At 38.4% G+C, this 17,557-nt stretch overlaps 1 protein-coding gene across 1 annotated transcript in view; it reads right to left on the bottom strand.

The window, feature by feature from the left end:
* Slit2 (slit guidance ligand 2) overlaps positions 1–17,557 on the bottom strand; it is a 104,623-nt gene that overhangs the window by 82,788 nt on the left and 4,278 nt on the right. Inside the window, exons 4-7 of the mRNA XM_055624092.1 lie at positions 7,118–7,189; positions 4,533–4,676; positions 4,258–4,421; positions 3,360–3,383 (exon numbers count right to left, since the gene is read on the bottom strand). Of these exons, the coding sequence (XP_055480067.1) occupies positions 3,360–3,383; positions 4,258–4,421; positions 4,533–4,676; positions 7,118–7,189 (404 nt within the window). The remainder of the gene's footprint in view (positions 1–3,359; positions 3,384–4,257; positions 4,422–4,532; positions 4,677–7,117; positions 7,190–17,557) is intronic.

Raw genomic sequence — 17,557 nt, 5'->3', positions numbered from 1 at the left:
AGATTCTGAGTCTGAATGTTAGAATAGCCATTAATATATGGGAAGAAAAGTAGTAGGATAACTAGAGATTATGCAGCAGGGAGACAACTTAGGGAATTTTGGTCAATGGATGTCAGGTGAGGGTTAAAAGAAAGGCTTAGAATTTTCTGGAAAAAAGAGGGACCAGATTCACATGACAGGAAAACATTAACAGAGGTGAGCTTTTCACAGCTGTACTTTCTGCTGATCCGATTCTGAGCCATGGTACTCTATTTCACAGATAATCACATAATGGCTATGAATTGTTAACAAAAAGTTTATTTATTTTTGAGTCAAAAATTGAAAGCATATCTGGTAATAAACATACTCCTGTATATTATTATGAAGTAGGGCTTTTAAGTAAAATCTGTATACTTAGGTTTTAAGATTTTCTACGGACTTTTGTTATTCTCTCCCTCTCACATAATCTTCAGAAACGTCCCAAAAGCCCTCTTTTTTTCATTTTGAGTCTATAAGAAAAGACAAGTACGTCCTGCCTTGAGCCTCAGCAGCTTGCCATGCTGTAGAAAGCTGCGTGACGTTCCATGGTGCTTGACGGAACCATGTTTTACTCATACCTCGCAACCACATGGTTAGATCAAGCACAACAGAAAATCTCGCTACATTATCACTACACCAACCACTAGGCCAGAGGGAAGACCAAGAGGAAAGACGAAGGGAGGAGGAAAGCTACGGACGGTCTGGAAGCATCGTACTGTTCACATGACATGCATTCTTCCCGCAGAATGTGTACGACCATACTGAGAGCATAACTACTGAAGGGTTCGGGTTCGGGTGCCTGGAAACACAAAGAAGGGGCTATATGGAAAGGCGCCTCCCATGTCCCTCGGGATTGCAGAGTGGAAACCACAGCGTTCGGGAAGAACATCCGGGAAGAAGTTGAAGGTAAGCTACAAGGACAACAGAGAAGCTCAAGAAGTCTGCGGTTTCTTCATGGAAAATAGGCGCAAAACATCAAGACTAGAAGAAGATACATCAGGGATTGAAAAGAGGGAGTGTTACATTTCAGATGAGACACTTTTACTTACAGGCCAAGTGGTGAATTCCTGAAAAAGAAAAGATCACCAAGGAGGAAAGAAAGACAGAATCATCCCAGTTAAGGTGAATAGATACATCTATATCAAACTATGTTCTCTTCCTTGTTTCTTTACCAGGGCGATCAGGGTAGCACTGTGCGGTGCATTTGTCACGTTTCGCAAATAATAAAGAAATAAATAAGATAAATAATGAAATTTGAAGAGTTTAGCACATATGAAGTATAATGGCTTACAGGCAATGCAATGGCATTAAGAATGCTTGTGGATTTTTTTAATGGATTTGAGGCAGATTTTTCTATTGCATTATCACCAGGATGTTTAGAATGCCATACCAAATAGCAATAGATGAATATACATATAAAATGAATGAAAAGCCAATAATGGAACATTGCAAGGACTATCGATAGAAGTTATGGATTAATAGTTAGGGGGTAGGTCATCTGCTTCTAAATGACCCTCAAGTTTTAAAGCATGTCACTCGGTGGGAACATAATCAGAATTTCAACAATATTTCAAATGCCAAATATACTATATAGGGGTCACATTCCAATACAGCAATAAGTGCCACCTGATTTATTGACGAATCTTTTTCTTTTCTGTCTTCAGAGATTAAGCCACAAGAAAGGTAACATTTTTCTGAGAACAGTATCGACAATAGGTTCATTGAGTGCATATCAAATGTATAATTAATACCATAGCAATCAACAATGGCTATTTTTAAAACTGCTTATTAGGTAGACACAAATCATAACTAGTATTTGCGGTGGAAAAAAAAGAGCAAATTGAGGAACAAGCAATCAATGTGCTATGGCTGCTACAAGTAAATTTAAAATGTAAATTGGAATATCAAAGCTTAAAAAGTGAGACATGCTCTTTGATACAGAAGTTATTTTTTAAAACCTATCTTGGCTCCTGTCTTTCAGCAAGAGCAGAAAACTTAACCACTATTACAACTACAGCTCTTTTTTTTTTTTTTTTTTTTTTTTTTTTTTTTTTTGGTAATGCATTGAGTTTTACTGGGATTTTGTATCTAAATTATTAATAAACTGAATTGAATAATTTGGTAATGATTTGATGAATTGCCACAATTTTAGAATTTAAATAATATTGGTATGTTAGTCTGTGCATACTCTGGTTTTCAAAGGGCTTCTTTTTTCAGCTAGTCATAATTATTAGATAACTTTGCACTTAACTGGATAAAAATAACAAAAGTTATACAGTGACTATAAAGACCAACCAATTGCTCTTTCCAACACATTACTGCTTGTACACACAGGAATAATATGTAGATGATTAGTTGAGCATTAAAACTAAAAATAAGCAATATACTTAAATCTATTAAGTATATACAACTAATTAAATGATAAGAATGTAGGATAAATAAATTATTAAAATCAATACTATATATATTTTAATATATGGTGACTTAAGCAAACAAGTCAAGAGGCACTTACACAAGAACTAAGTAGGGGACACATGTTAAAGAGCTAGCTCTACATTTATCAGTTTGAAGGTGTTCGATGTAAGTAAAGAAATAAAACATTACAATTGCATCTTTAGAAACATGTTCTCCTTCAGCTTAGATTACTCAAGGACTTTAGTGCCCATTAACTGCTAATGACTTCATGATGGATGTGAATATTCCATTTGTAGAGTAATAATCTGACTCCAGACAGCCAAGAATGTACAATTGAAAATAAATTAATAAAAAACCACAAGTGCATCTAAAGCAGTATGAAGCAGCTGTCTTACATTAAAAATTATAAAAGTAAGCAAAAAGTATTCTTTTCAAAGCAAGAAGCTTTAAAAAATAAGGAATTTTGTTGTTTTTGAAAACGCAGTTCTGCATGTTTATACCTGATATTACATAGAACTAGCTCTTTGACAATAGAGAGGCTGCTGTCTTTAAAACTAGCCTCGTAAGCTATATTTTAAAAACAGGCTGAAAGATTAGATATTCAACATAGAGAGAGAAAAACATGACTTAAGTTGAAAGCCATACATTCAAATAGGTTTGCTACTGTGCGAGACTGCAGTTATTGTGCGAAAAGGAAAGGGCGAAAAAGGTGGTTTATTTTTTTTTGTGGTTGTTTAATAAAGAGGTTCGATATCAGAAGCTGCATGCAGAGGTGGGGTTTTTGGGATACAGCTACAAGTGGTCTATGCAAAAGTTATTCTATCTATGGAGTGTTTACGTTCTTCCCAAAGCATGCACGTCAGTGTTTAGAAGCTAAGTCAAGAAAAGGGTATCTGCAGTTAGTCCTACCACCGAGCAAAACCTACCTGGAATGAAATACTGTTCTTTTGCTAAATAAAAAAGAGAGAGAAAAAAAATAGCTGTACCTGAATGTCATCAAGCAGAGATACGAGTAATGTTAGATTAAGAATGGACTAAAGTTACTACAGATAACTAAGTGGCAATGCATACACATAGAAGTAAACAACACACAGTGCGTGATAAACTCATTATAAAGATGGACAATAACAAATCTTGTTTCCGTATTAGACGTTTAGCATGAATTAACTGCACAATGCAAAATGTGCTCAGAAGAGTTAGGTAGCATACTCCCCTAATGATAGTCAATATTTCCTACCATCAGAACACATATAACAATAGACCAATCTGAACAACGGAGTAAGCTTCCTAGTTAACAGCAATACAATCCTTTTTGTGAATAAAAGAACTGTTTTCCAAATGCAAAAAGAAAGTCACAAACAAATTGTGTCTTCACAGGTATTTCAGAAAGAGAAGAGACATCATGAGCCTTCTACCCCATACTTCTCTTTGGTTGATAAAAAAAAAAAAAAAAATGTGATCGAGTCTTATTTCAGTTTGTGAGTAAATAAAAGCATGGCTAACTATTTGATGTTGGTGAATAGCGACCAAGCAGGAGTAGCACCACTTTTGAAGAGTATTTCATGCCATCTGAAAGGTCCTGGTTACATCTGAATCCTCTGAAAGGATCCAGGCATCCTCTTCATTTGACGGATATTCATTTTGCTGGATAAACTATTGGGGTTGTTTCTCTATTTCTCCTGCTTTCCCCCTACCCAGACAGAAGTAAACGCAATGAGACTGGACCGATGCTCGGTAATCAGAGGAGGGCAGCTGCTATTGCTAATTCTCATCTAACTGTAGCTTTCAGTCCTAGGGGAAATGTCTCATGAAGTGAGAAATTACCTGAACAACGGAATTTCTTGCTTTTGATCTGTCCAATTCTTTTGTTCGCCAGGCGGCGGGGGCTGGTGCAACGGGCCCCGCTGGTCTCAATTGGGTTGGTGTGGAGATAATCCGCTAGCCACTTGAGATGGCAGTCACAAATGAAAGGGTTCTGGGCCAAATGCCTTTCAGAAACACAGTAGAAGAGTTTTACACACTGCTTGCATGGGACTCGGCTCTCACATTCACAGTGAAAGTAATCGTTATTATACTCGGTCCAACTTTTGCATACATACATAGTTTGGATGGCTCTGAGAGCTGAGAAGGTGCCCTTGGCAACGGTCTGGAGCTTATTGTCATATAAAGACAGAAGGTTCAAGTTGTGCAGGTCCTGAAAAGCATCTACCCGAAGGCAGTTTATCTTGTTGGCATTCAATAATCTGTTTGATCAAACAGTCGTAAAGTTAAGGTGTAGCATCTCATTAAGTTATGTGTAATAGAGCCCTTCTATAGGAAACGCAAGAGAAATGCATTTAATCCCAACACCAACTTTATGAATTTAATAATAACATAGGCATTCTGAATGGATTACATGAAAAAGCAAAAGTCATATGGTCAACTCAACTGAAATCCAGTGGTATTCATAAATGCATTCAATTAAAAAGATAAAAATAATATAAAGGATTACATTAAAGTAAAACCATAGACAAAGGTAGGGAAGGTTCAGTATCTGTTGTCAAGAACAAATTAAAACAACCCAAACATTAGTGTCTCCAGCCACTTCACAGAAGTTCGGTCTCTAGAAGAGCATCCAGAGTGGTCATTATAAGAGATATAGGATCATGACCTCTTAGGACCACACAATAGCTCTGATCAGAGTAAAAGTCTAGTCAATCAACATCCTTCAGAAAGCCCACGAGGTCTATGGCACACTCATGAGACTCCACAGCCTCAGCCTGTGGCTATTCCATTTCACACCTTGCTATTTTCTATTTAGATCAGATTATCTTTCCCTCTATTCAGAATTTTCTCCCAGATGTATGACTTGCTAGTCACATTGGTTTTCTGGATTTTGCTAAACACAAACAATTTCCTTTTCTACCATACACTGCCTCATGAATTTTCAGGTTCTCTCGACTACTTTCCAATCCCTAGTTTTGTTTTTTTTTTTTTTTCAAATCACTATATTTCAAGTCTATTTTCTAAAATTATATATATATATATACACACACTAATATATATTTAAGAATAGAGATACATCAGCAGTCATTTTTCTTGTTTTTTTCCATTAATGAACTTTCTCCTACTAACTATCTATACAAACAAAGCTAAAATGTTTTGTTTCATAATAATCTTAGCTATTTGTAAAAGGATTGAAATAACATAATATGTATTTTTATGTGGCTGAAGGACAGGTTGTCTTTGAGAGTTGGGAGATGGTCTATTAAAAACAGTGGCTTTATGAATTAGGTTTTTTTTTTTTTTCAGATCCCTGTGCTTTCCTCACATATGTATTACAGTCACCACGAATAAGTACACTTTGAATGTTGGTGTCAAAGAGAAAAAAATGATGGTAAGAACAGTTGAGGATAGTAGGTATGGAGAGTATTCTTGGAAAATGAGGGTGTCGGCGACGTTGTAACTACTTTGACCATAGGCTCACACTGTATAATGTGCAAAGTTACCTATGATGTATATAGGATCATTTTATCAAATAAAAACAACGCTGATTCATCAATTTCAGAGTTAGAACCTTTTCAAAAACATTAGCTCACAAAAGCAGTATGCATCATCACTCACTAATGAAGTAGATTAGAGAGGTGAATGATACACACAGTAAGGTTTTTGTTCTTGTTGTTGTTTTCACATTGGTCTTTTTGTGTGCTTGTATCTAGATATGATTGTTGAAACTACAATTGTGTAGAAGGGTGAAAAGGGTTTAAATATGAGGATAATGTCTGAATGTATGAATGAAGGTATGAATGTAATAGTGGCAGTAAGGTTCACAAGAAAGAAATAATACCTGCAATAAGGAAGATTGTAGGGTTACTAATAAGTTTTTAATCACAAAATGCTAATCAATGAATACAATTAAAAGAGGAAAACCGTATTCTGAATTTAAGAATTGTAAGAGAGACTGGTGTGGGAAAGGGCAAGGGAAGGCATCACAGTATGCTTATCTCCCTATGCAAAACTTCCAGATCAGGGCCTGCCACAAATGAGGTTACTATGTAATGGATGCTGCAGACTAAATTCAACTCTCAGATTGCCTTCCCATTCCCTGGACAAACTTACTTTGAAAATGGTCAGGCATCAAGATAAATGGGATCAAATCTAGTCCTATACAGTGAAATTTTCTTTCAGTACAAACGAGGCGCAGCTACAGTCGAGGCAGAGAGGAATTTAATACAATGGAGGGAGTCACAGACAACCCAATATGGGTTAATCAGAAGATTTCACCCAGGGCATTTTCACTGTGCCCCAAGACTGTGTTTGCAGAAGCGATCTGGAATTTTTGCTTTTAGATTTTCTGTGATAAGGGGAGGGTGAATGCATCCCATTTCTCTAACTCCATCCCAGACACTGGTAACATCATAACAGAGATCCTTTATGGGGTGCACATCACTACAAAACCTCTCCACAGTGGGGCAATGGAACACAATCATCCACTCTAATGTGGAGAGAAACATTCTTGAACAGTTCTAAAGAGTTGTATCTCCACATACAAGCTATTATCGATGTTAGCAGTGCTACATGTATCATTTTTGTTTCATTAAGCTGTGTCATTTTGGGTTGAAGATTCCAGATAACTAACAGATGATGCATTTAAAAAAGTACAATAATATTAGGTCCCAAAGATCCAGAGTTATCAAATACTTACAGTAGCTGTAAGGAAAACAATCCTTCGAATAAACTTTTTGGGAGTTCTGTGATTTTATTTCCATACAGGACACTGAAACAATTATATTAAAAAAAATTAAAATCAAACAAGTCTATTTCATGTAATATATATGTATATATTTCATATAATATATATGTATATACACATACAAATATGTTTAGGAAGTTTAGTAGACAATATATTATCCAAGTGAAAATTGAATAAAATAAACACTGTCTGATTATAGATAAAATAAAGGATTACTGTACACAATGTAAAATACAAATAAAACAAAGATTAATAAAAAATATAATTCACGATTTATCTGACCATTTTTGAAAATAGTACCTGTCAAAATGCAAAGTTTTCTACATATAACACCCCAAACATAAACATGCACATAGGTTACAGGCCATCAGATCACAGTATATATAGTAAAGAAGATCAGTTAGTTTAGAAGCTATTGCTCATTAAATGAGGGATTTCAGGTACATAACACTGTAATTTCAGTAGGAACCCCTACGAGGCCAGGGACTTAAAAAATAAATGGTACAATTTGCATGTGTAAGATCTGAGAAAATAACGATTATGAATATGACTCGAAAACTTTTCAAGTGTGTATTTACCCTTCACCAAGAGTGAAGTAGGATGCGCCATCGGGATACTGACCTCTGATTGCACTCAAGTGAGGATATGAAAGGAAAGGACCTTGACTTAATCAAATCAGGACATCTGCTGCCTAGCACAGGTGTTAGGTGTCCTGGTACTGGGTTGACAAGTGAAATGATGATAAATTAGCTGAGAACAATGGAGAAACGTTTTTTGAAGCAGTGTGAAACAGTGGTATAAAAAGCAAATGAGTTGAATGAAAACGATCGAAAGACCTTTAAGTGTTAACAATAGGATCCCAATAATGTCTATTATAGCATCTCAAATCAAAGTGTAAGAAAAATGTATACAGGGACACAAGATGGCAGTGCCAGGAGAACACTGCGTCTGAGGAGCAGGACAACGATTTCCTTACAGCGACCAAGAGACTGAACTCTGGGCCCTAAAACAACAGCGATCATGTTTCCCAGGTGAGAGGAAACCACCACGGCATGGGAATCAGTCGGGTCCACTCTCAGGTCACCCAGCCAGAACCCAGAAGAGATCCCGGGTCGTGTAGGCACTAGGTTACCAGACCAGAGCCACAGGCCTGTGTGTCCTGATCACCTTCCCAGGCTGAATGGTGGGCACAAAAACACCAGAGACTGGGAGTCCCAGTCGTGAGAAAAACCCACAGGGAAGGAAGGAAATGGGACGGACCTTTTCCTTTCCCTGGAAAAGGTCTCGCAGACTGCCAGGTGCAAGCGGCCATCACTGAACTGGGCTTCAGCCATGAGCAAAGAGACCTGCTACTCGCCCAGCTCTCTATCACATGCTACTGGCCCAGCTCTCCATCACAGACAGAGCTGTGCACCCCAGGGCAACAGAGACAGGGAGTCCTTGTCGGCAGAAATTCCCACAGAGAAGAAAGCAAAGGGGATGGACAGAATATCCCTGGAAAAGGTCATGCTGACCGGTTCAACCCAGGAACCTGCTGTGCACCCGCTAGCCTGCTGCTACCAGGAGAGCAGTACCGCCCGCCATAGATTACCGCTTGGGGTACTGGGACAGAGCCCCAACCTCTAACCTACATAAGCCTGGAATCCCCGAGATCAACCTCCAGATACTGCTCCAAAAGGCAACCAGTCATTCCTAACAAAACTGACCAAACCACAAGACACACAGGTTACAGCAGCAGATCACTAAATCTACAACAAGAAACCCAGAAGCAGGGCAGCTATCTCCAGGACTTTTCTGGGTGAGAGGAGAGCTCTCTCAACTAACAAGGACCACAGCTACCACTCAGGTCTATATGCCTGAGGTGAGCTGTGGCAACTCCTGAAAAACACCGACCATACAGTGACCATACCCAAAAAGCTGAGGAGGCTTCTTTCAGAAAAAAATATCTCCCTGCCAAAGGGATTCTCTCCACCACAGGATTCCAGGAACGACCAGAAACTAACTCCAAACACCTAAGATAGCCCAATGGGTAGAAGCCATTGTAAAAGATCAACCAACAAAAGACAGAGTAATATGGCATCTCAAGAACATAGTTATCCAGAGGCAAGTAGCCCTGGACACCCCAGCAAAATTGAAATTCAAGAAGATGACCTAACATCTATGCTCATGAAGAGGATAACAGAGGAAAAAAATAAAATGTGTAAAGACCTAGAGGAAGATAAACTCAAACAGATTATGGCTATCCATAAAGAAATAAAGGAAGATAAAAACAAACAGATTATGGCCATCCGTAAAGAAATAGAAGAAGATAAAGTAAAAACAGATTATGGCCATCCTTAAAAAAATACAGGAATTTGCAGCCAAACAGTTTGTGGCTTTTAGAGAGGATATAATTAAATCAATGAAAGAAATAAAAGAAACAGAGGATTGTTCAAACAAAGAGCTAAAGGACTTGAAGGAAAAACAGGAAAATACAGTCAGATAGATGAAGGAAATCAACAAAATGGCTCAAGATCTGAAGATAGAATTAGAACAATTAAAGAAAACAAAATGGAGGAAATTGTGGAGAGAAAGGACTTACAGAAGAAAATAGGAAATACAGAGGTAAGTATAACCAATAGACTACAAGAGATGGAAGAAAGGATCTCAGGTGTGGAAGATACAATGGAAGAAATCAATGTATCCGTCAAAGAAAATAATAAATCTAAAAATTCCTGACACAGACTGTCCAAGAAATTCAAGACAACATAAAAAAACAAAACCTAAGAATAATAGGAATAGAGGAAAAAGAAGATTCCCTCCTCCAAGGCCCAGAAAATATTTTCAACAAAATCATTGAAGAAAATTTCCCCACATCAAAGGGGAGGCCAATAAGAATACAAGAGGTCTACAGAACACCCAATGAATTAGACCAGAAAAAAAATCCTCCCACCACATAATAATCAAAACAATAAGTATACAGAACAAAGAACAAATACTAAAAGGTGCACGGGAAGAAGGCCAGGTAACATATAATGGCAAACCCATCAGAATCACACCTGACTTCCCAACAGAGACCATGAAAGCCAGAAGTGCCTGGACGAATATCATGCAGGCACTAAGAGAACACAGATGTCAGCCCAGGCTACTATATTCAGCAAAACTCTCAGTCTTCATAGAGGGAGAAAACAAGATATTCAGTGACAAAAACAAATTTCAACAATATCTACACACAAATCCAATGTTACAGAAGACACTAGAAGGGAAAATACAACCCAAGAAAACTACCTACTTTCAAGAAAACACAGGAAATAATTAACCTCACTACAGTAAAACAAAAAGCAATCAAGCACACAACCTTACGACCACAGCCAACGTCAAAATTAAAGTATCTAACAGCCAGTGGTCATTAATCTCTCTCAACATCAATGGACTCAATTCTCCAATAAAAAGACGCAGACTAACAGAATGGATTGTAAACAAAACCCAGCAATAAGTTGAAGACAAGAAACACACCTAAGCCAGAAAGATAGCCACTACCTGAGGGTAAAAAGTTGGAAGACAGCTTTCCAACCAAATGGACCCAAGGAGCAAGCAGGAGTAGCTATACTAATATCTGATAAAAATAAACTTTCAACCAAAATTAATAAAAAGAGATGTGGAAGGACACTTCATACTCATCAAGGGAAAATTCCACCAGGAAGACATCACAATCCTAAACATCTATGCCCCAAATGCAAGAGCAACCACATTTGTAAAAAAAAAAAAAAAACATTGATAAAACTTAAACCACACATAGATCCCCACACAGTAATAGTGAGAGACTTCAACACCCCACTTTCAACAAAGGACAGGTCAACAAAACAGAAATTAAACAAAGAAACAATGTCTCTAACAGAGGTCATGAATCAAATAGACCTAACAGACATTTACAGGACTTTACACGCAAACACAAAGAATTTACCCTCTTCTCAGCACTTCATGGAACCTTCTCCATAATAGACCATATGGTTGGTCACAAAGCAAGCCTCAACAGATACAAGAGGATTGAAATAATCCCTTGTATCCTATCTGATCACCATGAAATAAAGCTGGACCTCAACAACAACAGAAACAGCAAAAAGCCTACACACTCATGGAAACTGAACAACTTGTTACTAAATGACAGCTGGGTCAGAGAAGAAATAAAGAAAGAAATTAAAGTCTTTCTAGAAATCAATGAAAATGAAGACACAACATACCCAAACTTGTGGGAGACAATGAAAGCAGTGCTAAGAGGAAAGGTCATAGCACTAAGTGCCTTCAAGAAAAAATTCGAGACAGCTCATTCAAGCAACTTAATGGCTCACCTAAAAACTCTAGAAAAAGAAGAAGCAGACACACCAAAAAGGAGTAGACGGCTGGAAATAATCAAACTCAGGGCTGAAATCAATCAATTAGAAACAAATAAAACAATTCAAAGAATCAATGAAACCAAGATCTGGTTCTTTGAGAAAATCAACAAGATAGACAAACCCTTAGCCAAGCTAACTAAAAGGCACAGAGAAACCATCCAAATCAACAAAATCAGAAATGAAAAGGGGGACATAACCATAGACACTGAGGAAATCCAAACAATCATTAGGACTTACTTCAAAAGTCTGTATGCCACAAAATTTGAAAATCTAAGTGAAATGGCCAATTTTCTTGATTGATTCCACTTACCAAAGCTGAATGAAGACCAGGTAAATCAATTAAAAAATTCTATATCCCAGAAGGAAATAGAAGCAGTCATCGAAAGTCTCCCATCCAAAAAAAGCCCAGGACCAGATGGTTTCAGTGCAGAATTCTACCAGACCTTCAAAGAAGAGCTAACTCTAGTTCTCTTCAAACTATTCCACGAAATAGAAACAGAAGGAACATTACCAAACTCATTCTATGAAGCCACAGTCACCTTGGTACCTAAACCACACAAAGACCCAACAAAGAAAGAGAATTTCAGGCCAAACTCCCTTATCAACATTGTTGCTAAAATACTCAACAAAATACTTGGAAACCGAATACAAGAACACATCAAAGATATCATCCACTACGAGCAAGTAGGCTTCATCCCAGGCATGCAGGGGTGGTTCAATATTTGTAAATCCATTGATGTGATTCACCATATTAACAAACTGAAAGAAAAAAACCACATGATAATCTCTCTAGATGCTGAAAAAGCATTTGACAAAATCCAACAGAGAGATCAGGGATACAAGGCACATATCTAAACATAGTAAAGGCAATATAGAGCAAGCCTACAGCCAACATCAAACTGAATGGACAGAAACTTAAAGCAGTCCCACTGAAATCAGGGACAAGGCAAGGCTGCCCACTCTCTCCATATCTCTTCAACATAGTTCTGGAAATCCTTGCAGAGCAATAAGACAGTTGAAGGAGATCAAGGGGATCCAAATTGGAAAGGAAGAAGTCAAATTATCACTATTTTCAGATGACATGATAGTATACCTTAGTGACCCCAAAAATTCTACCAGGGAACTCCTACAGCTGATAAATACCTTCAGCAAAGTGGCTGGATAAAAAATTAACTAAAAATAATCAGTAGCCCTCCTGCATACAAAAGGCAAAAGGGCTGAGAAAGAAATTAGGGAAACAACACCCTTCACAATAGCAACAAAGGACATAAAGTACCTTGGTGTAACCCTAACAAAGCAAGTCAAAGATTGTATGAAAAAATTTCAAGTCTCTGAAGAAAGAATTAGAAGAAGATATCAGAAGATGGAAAGATCTCCCATGCTCTTGGCTTGGCAGGATTAACATAGTAAAAATGGCCATTTTACCAAAAGCAATCTACAGATTCAATGCAGTTCCCATCAAATTGCCAACACAATTCTTTACAGACCTGGAAAGAAAAATTCTCAACTTCGTATGGAATAACAAGAAACCAAGAATTACTAAAACAATCCTCTACAATAAAAGATCTTCTGGAGGTATCTCAATCCCTGATCTTAAACTGTACTATAGAGCAACAGTAATAAAAACTGCATAGTATTGACATAGAAACATAATGGTGGATCAAGGGAACTGAACAGAAGACTCACACATTTACGGACACCTGATCTTTGACAAAGATGCCAAAAACATTACAATGGAAAAAAGACAGCATCTTCAACAAATGGTGCTGGTCTAACTGGATGCATACATGTAGAAAAATGCAAATAGATCCCTACTTATCACCCTGAACAAAACTAAAGTCCAATTGGATCAAAGACCTCAACATAAAATCAGACACATTAAATCGGTTAGAAGTGGGGAAGACCCTAGAATTCATTAGCACAGGAGACAACTTCTTGAACACAACACCAACAGCACAGGCTCTAAGAGCAACAATCAATAAATGGGACCTCATGAAACTGAAAATCTTCTGTAAAGCAAAGGACACTGTCATCAAAACAAAATGAATGCCTACAGATTGGGAAAGAATTTTCACCAACCCTTTATCTGACAGAGGGATAATATCCAGTATATATAAAGAACTAAAGAAGCTGAAAAGCAACAAATGAAGTAATCCAAGTAAAAAATGGGGAACAGAGCTAAAGAGAGAATTCTCAATAGAGGAATATCAAATGGCAGAGAAACACTAAATGCTCAGCCTCATTAACCATCAGGGAAATGCAAATCAAAACGACCCTGAGATTTCACCTTACACCCATCAGAATGGCCAAGATCAAAAACTCAAGTGACAACACATAATGAAGAGGTTGTGGAGAAAGGGGAACATTCCTCCACTGCTGGTGGGAATGTAAACTTGTACAACCACTCTGGAAATCAATTTAACGTTTTCTCAGACAACTAGGAAAAACACTTCCTCAAGATCCAGCCATACCACTCCTAGGTATATATCCAAGAGAGGCTCAAGTACACAATAAGGACATTTGCTCAACCATGTTTGCAGCAGCTTTATTTGTAATAGTCAGAAGCTGGAACAGCCCAGATGCTCCTCAACTGAAGAATGAATGCAGAAATTGTGGTATATTTACACAATGGAGTATTACTCAGCAATGAAAAATAAGAAAATCATGAAATTTGTAGGTAAATGGTGGGACCTGGAAAGGATCATCCTGAGTGAGCTGTCCCAGAATCAAAACGACACATGGTATATACTCACTCATATATACATGTAATATAGGATAAACCTACTAAAATCTGTATATCTAAAGAAACTAATCAAGAGGGAGGACCCTAACTAAAATGCTCAATCCCCATCCTGAAAGGCAAAGAAGATGGACATCAGAAGAATAAGAAAACAGGAAACAAGTTAGGAACCTGCTACAGAGGGCCTCTGAAAGGCTCTGGCCTGCAGACTATCAAAGAAGATGCTGAGACTTACGGACAACTGTTGGGCAGAGTGCATGGAATCTTATGAAAGAAGTGGAAAATAGTAACATCCGGATAGGACAGGAACTCCACAAGGAGAGCAACAGAACCAGAAAATTTGAACACAGGGCTTTTTCCAGAGACTCATACTCCAACCAAGTACCATGCATGGAGATAACCTCAAACCCCTGTACAGATGTAGCCCATGGCAGTTCAGTGCCAAGTGGGTTACATAGTAATGGGAAGAGGGACTGCCTCTGATATAATCTGATTGGCCTGCTCTTTGATCACCTTCCCCTGAGGGGGGAGCAGCCTTACCAGGCTACAGAAGATGACAATGTAGCGACTCCTGATGAAATCTGATAGACTAAGATCAAAAGGAAGGAAAGGAGGACGTCCCCCACCAGTGGACTTGAAGAAGGTGGAGGGGAAGTGGGATTGGGAGGGGAGGAAGGAAGGGTTTATGGAGGGATACGAAGTTAATAAAGTGCAATTAATAAAAGTTAAAATTAAAAAAAGAAAAATGTATAGAAGTTAAAAGTTTTATTCTTAAGTTGCCCTTGACTATATATATTAAAATTCATAGGCATATTTAAATTTAAAGGATATAATTCAAGACACACTTTGGATGTCTACCTACTAAAACCCTGAACATCTAAAGAAACTAATCAAGAGAGAGGACCCTGACTAAAATGCTCAATCCCCATCCTGAAAGGTAAAGAGGATAGACATCAGAAGAAGAAGAAAACAGGAAACAACCTAGGAACCTGCCACACAGGGCCTCTGAAAGGCTCTACACTATAGACTATCAAAGCAGACACTGAGACTTAAGGCCAACTGATGGGCAAAGTGCGTGGAATCTTAAGTAAGAAGTTGGAAATAGTAAGATCTGGAGAGGACAGAAACCCCACAAGGAGAGCAACAGAACCAGAAAATTTGAACACAGGGGTCTCCCCAGGGACTCATATTCCAACCAAGGAACATGCATGGAGATAACCTAGAACCTCTGCACAGATGTGGTCCATGACAGCGTAGTATCCAAGTGGGTTCCATAGTAATGGGAAGAGGGACTGCCTCTGATATAATCTGATTGGCCTGTTCTTTGATCACTTCCCCCTGAGGGGAGAGCAGCCCTACCAGGCCACAGAAGATGACAATGCAGCCATTCCTGATGGGATCTGATAGACTAAGATCAGAAGGAAGGAGAGGAGGATCTCCCTTATCAGTGGACTTGGGAGGGGCAAGCGAGAAGAAGGGGGAGAGATGGTGGGGCTGGGAGGGAAGGAGGTTGGGGCTTATGGGGGGGATACAAAGTGAATAAACTGTAATTAATAAAAAAATAAAATAAAAATAAATAAAAAAGAAAAGAACCCAAACCAGGAGTGGTGGCACCTGTCTTTAATCTCAGCACTCGGAAGGCTGAGGCAAGTGGATCATTATAAATATGTGGTCTGCCTGGTCCACAAAGCAAGTCCTGGACAGCCAGGCCTATTACACATTGAAACCTTGTCTCATTAAAAAAAAAAAAAAGAAAGAAAATAGCCCTAGATATAACTAAAAGTTAAAGTTTGAAAGCTATTTTGTAGCACGAAAGAACTTATAATACAAGGCTAGATATTTTAAATGCAGTAAGTTTTATTAGTAATATTACATACATTTCTTTGAAAATATGGACATATACATTTACAACCTAGGTAGAAAGTGTTTTGCCTTCTAGAGGTTATTTTAGTGGACCTTTTAAAATATGTTTGTGCATTTTACACAATAAACATAATTTTCAAACCAGAAACATGCTCTTTAGAAAAAAGGGTAGATGAGTGCTGAGGGACATAAACGAAAGCTGAGAAATTGGGGTTAAATGAGTAATTGCTCAACAGCAGTATATGATTCTAATGTATAAAGGATGGACATGCAATGGAAAAGATATTCCTGGGATGAAGGAACTACTGTTTCTCTTTTAAGATCTCAGAGGAGAGTGGGATGTACTGTTAAGTAGGAGGAAAATTATCAAAGGAATAGAAAAAAATCAGGGTGCTACACAATGTAAGGAGAGACAGTGCATTTGTTCACATTCCAGTGTTACAGCTTTCCCACACACGTGAAAGGTCACTTACACAGACCAAACATACAGATTTTTCTTATGGATGCAAATCAATTAGAGAAGAAACTTGGAAAGTAGGTGATGAAGACAGGAAACTAGAGTAAGTGAAAATAAAACTACAGATTTTATCTTATTAGGTATATGAGTATCTTTTTTTTAAATTTTATTTTTCTTTTTAGTTACATTTTGTTAACTCTGTGTCCCAGCTGTATCCCGCTCCCTCATTCCCTCCCCAACCCCACACTCCCTTCCTGGTCTCCTCCCTGCCCCTTTCCAAGTCCACTGATAGGGGAGGACCTCCTCCCCTTTCATTTGACCCTGTTTTATCAGGTATCTTCAGGGCTGGCTGCAAAGTCCTCCTCTGTGGCCTAACAGACTGCTCCTCCCCTGGAGGGGGGGGTGTCAAACAGCCTGCCCTTGAGATCCTGTTAGAAATAGTCCGTGTTCCCCTTACTTTGGAAAACTACTTGGTTACTGAGCTACCACGGGCCACATCCGAGCAGAAGTTCTAGGTTATATCCATAGATGGTCCTTGGTTGAGTGTCAGTCTCAGAAAAGACCCTGTGCCCAGATATATTTCTTATAGGGGAATGTGCATGTCGTTGCTGACATCCACACTTGACATGGGCCCTGGGAATAAGTTGATGTCTTCTACAAGAGTACTATGGGCGTTTAGACAGCCATTCCCCATCCCTGCCAGTGAATTGGGGTAGTTCTGAATGTACTAGTTTAAAATGAAGAGAAGCAGGTGCTCACAGGCTAAGGATTTGGGGCATGGACACTCTCTGGAACACTTAAAATCCAGAAACATTCAAACGGAGGTGCAGGAGGCAAGCAATGTGCCACGGCCGTGCCTGTCATCTCTAGCAGTTTGCTCTCTGCGTCTAGGATACGAGAGCCAGGAGTCGCGAATCTGCAGAAACTCACAGGCCAGCTAGCCTGAAGTGTCCAAAGGG

Source organism: Psammomys obesus, unplaced genomic scaffold (genome assembly GCF_907164565.1).
Source record: "Psammomys obesus unplaced genomic scaffold, mPsaObe1.curated_primary_1811, whole genome shotgun sequence".
Taxonomy (NCBI): Eukaryota; Metazoa; Chordata; class Mammalia; order Rodentia; family Muridae; genus Psammomys; species Psammomys obesus.
Note: the sequence above shows the minus strand (reverse complement) of the source record. Positions and strands in the feature narration are given on the sequence as shown.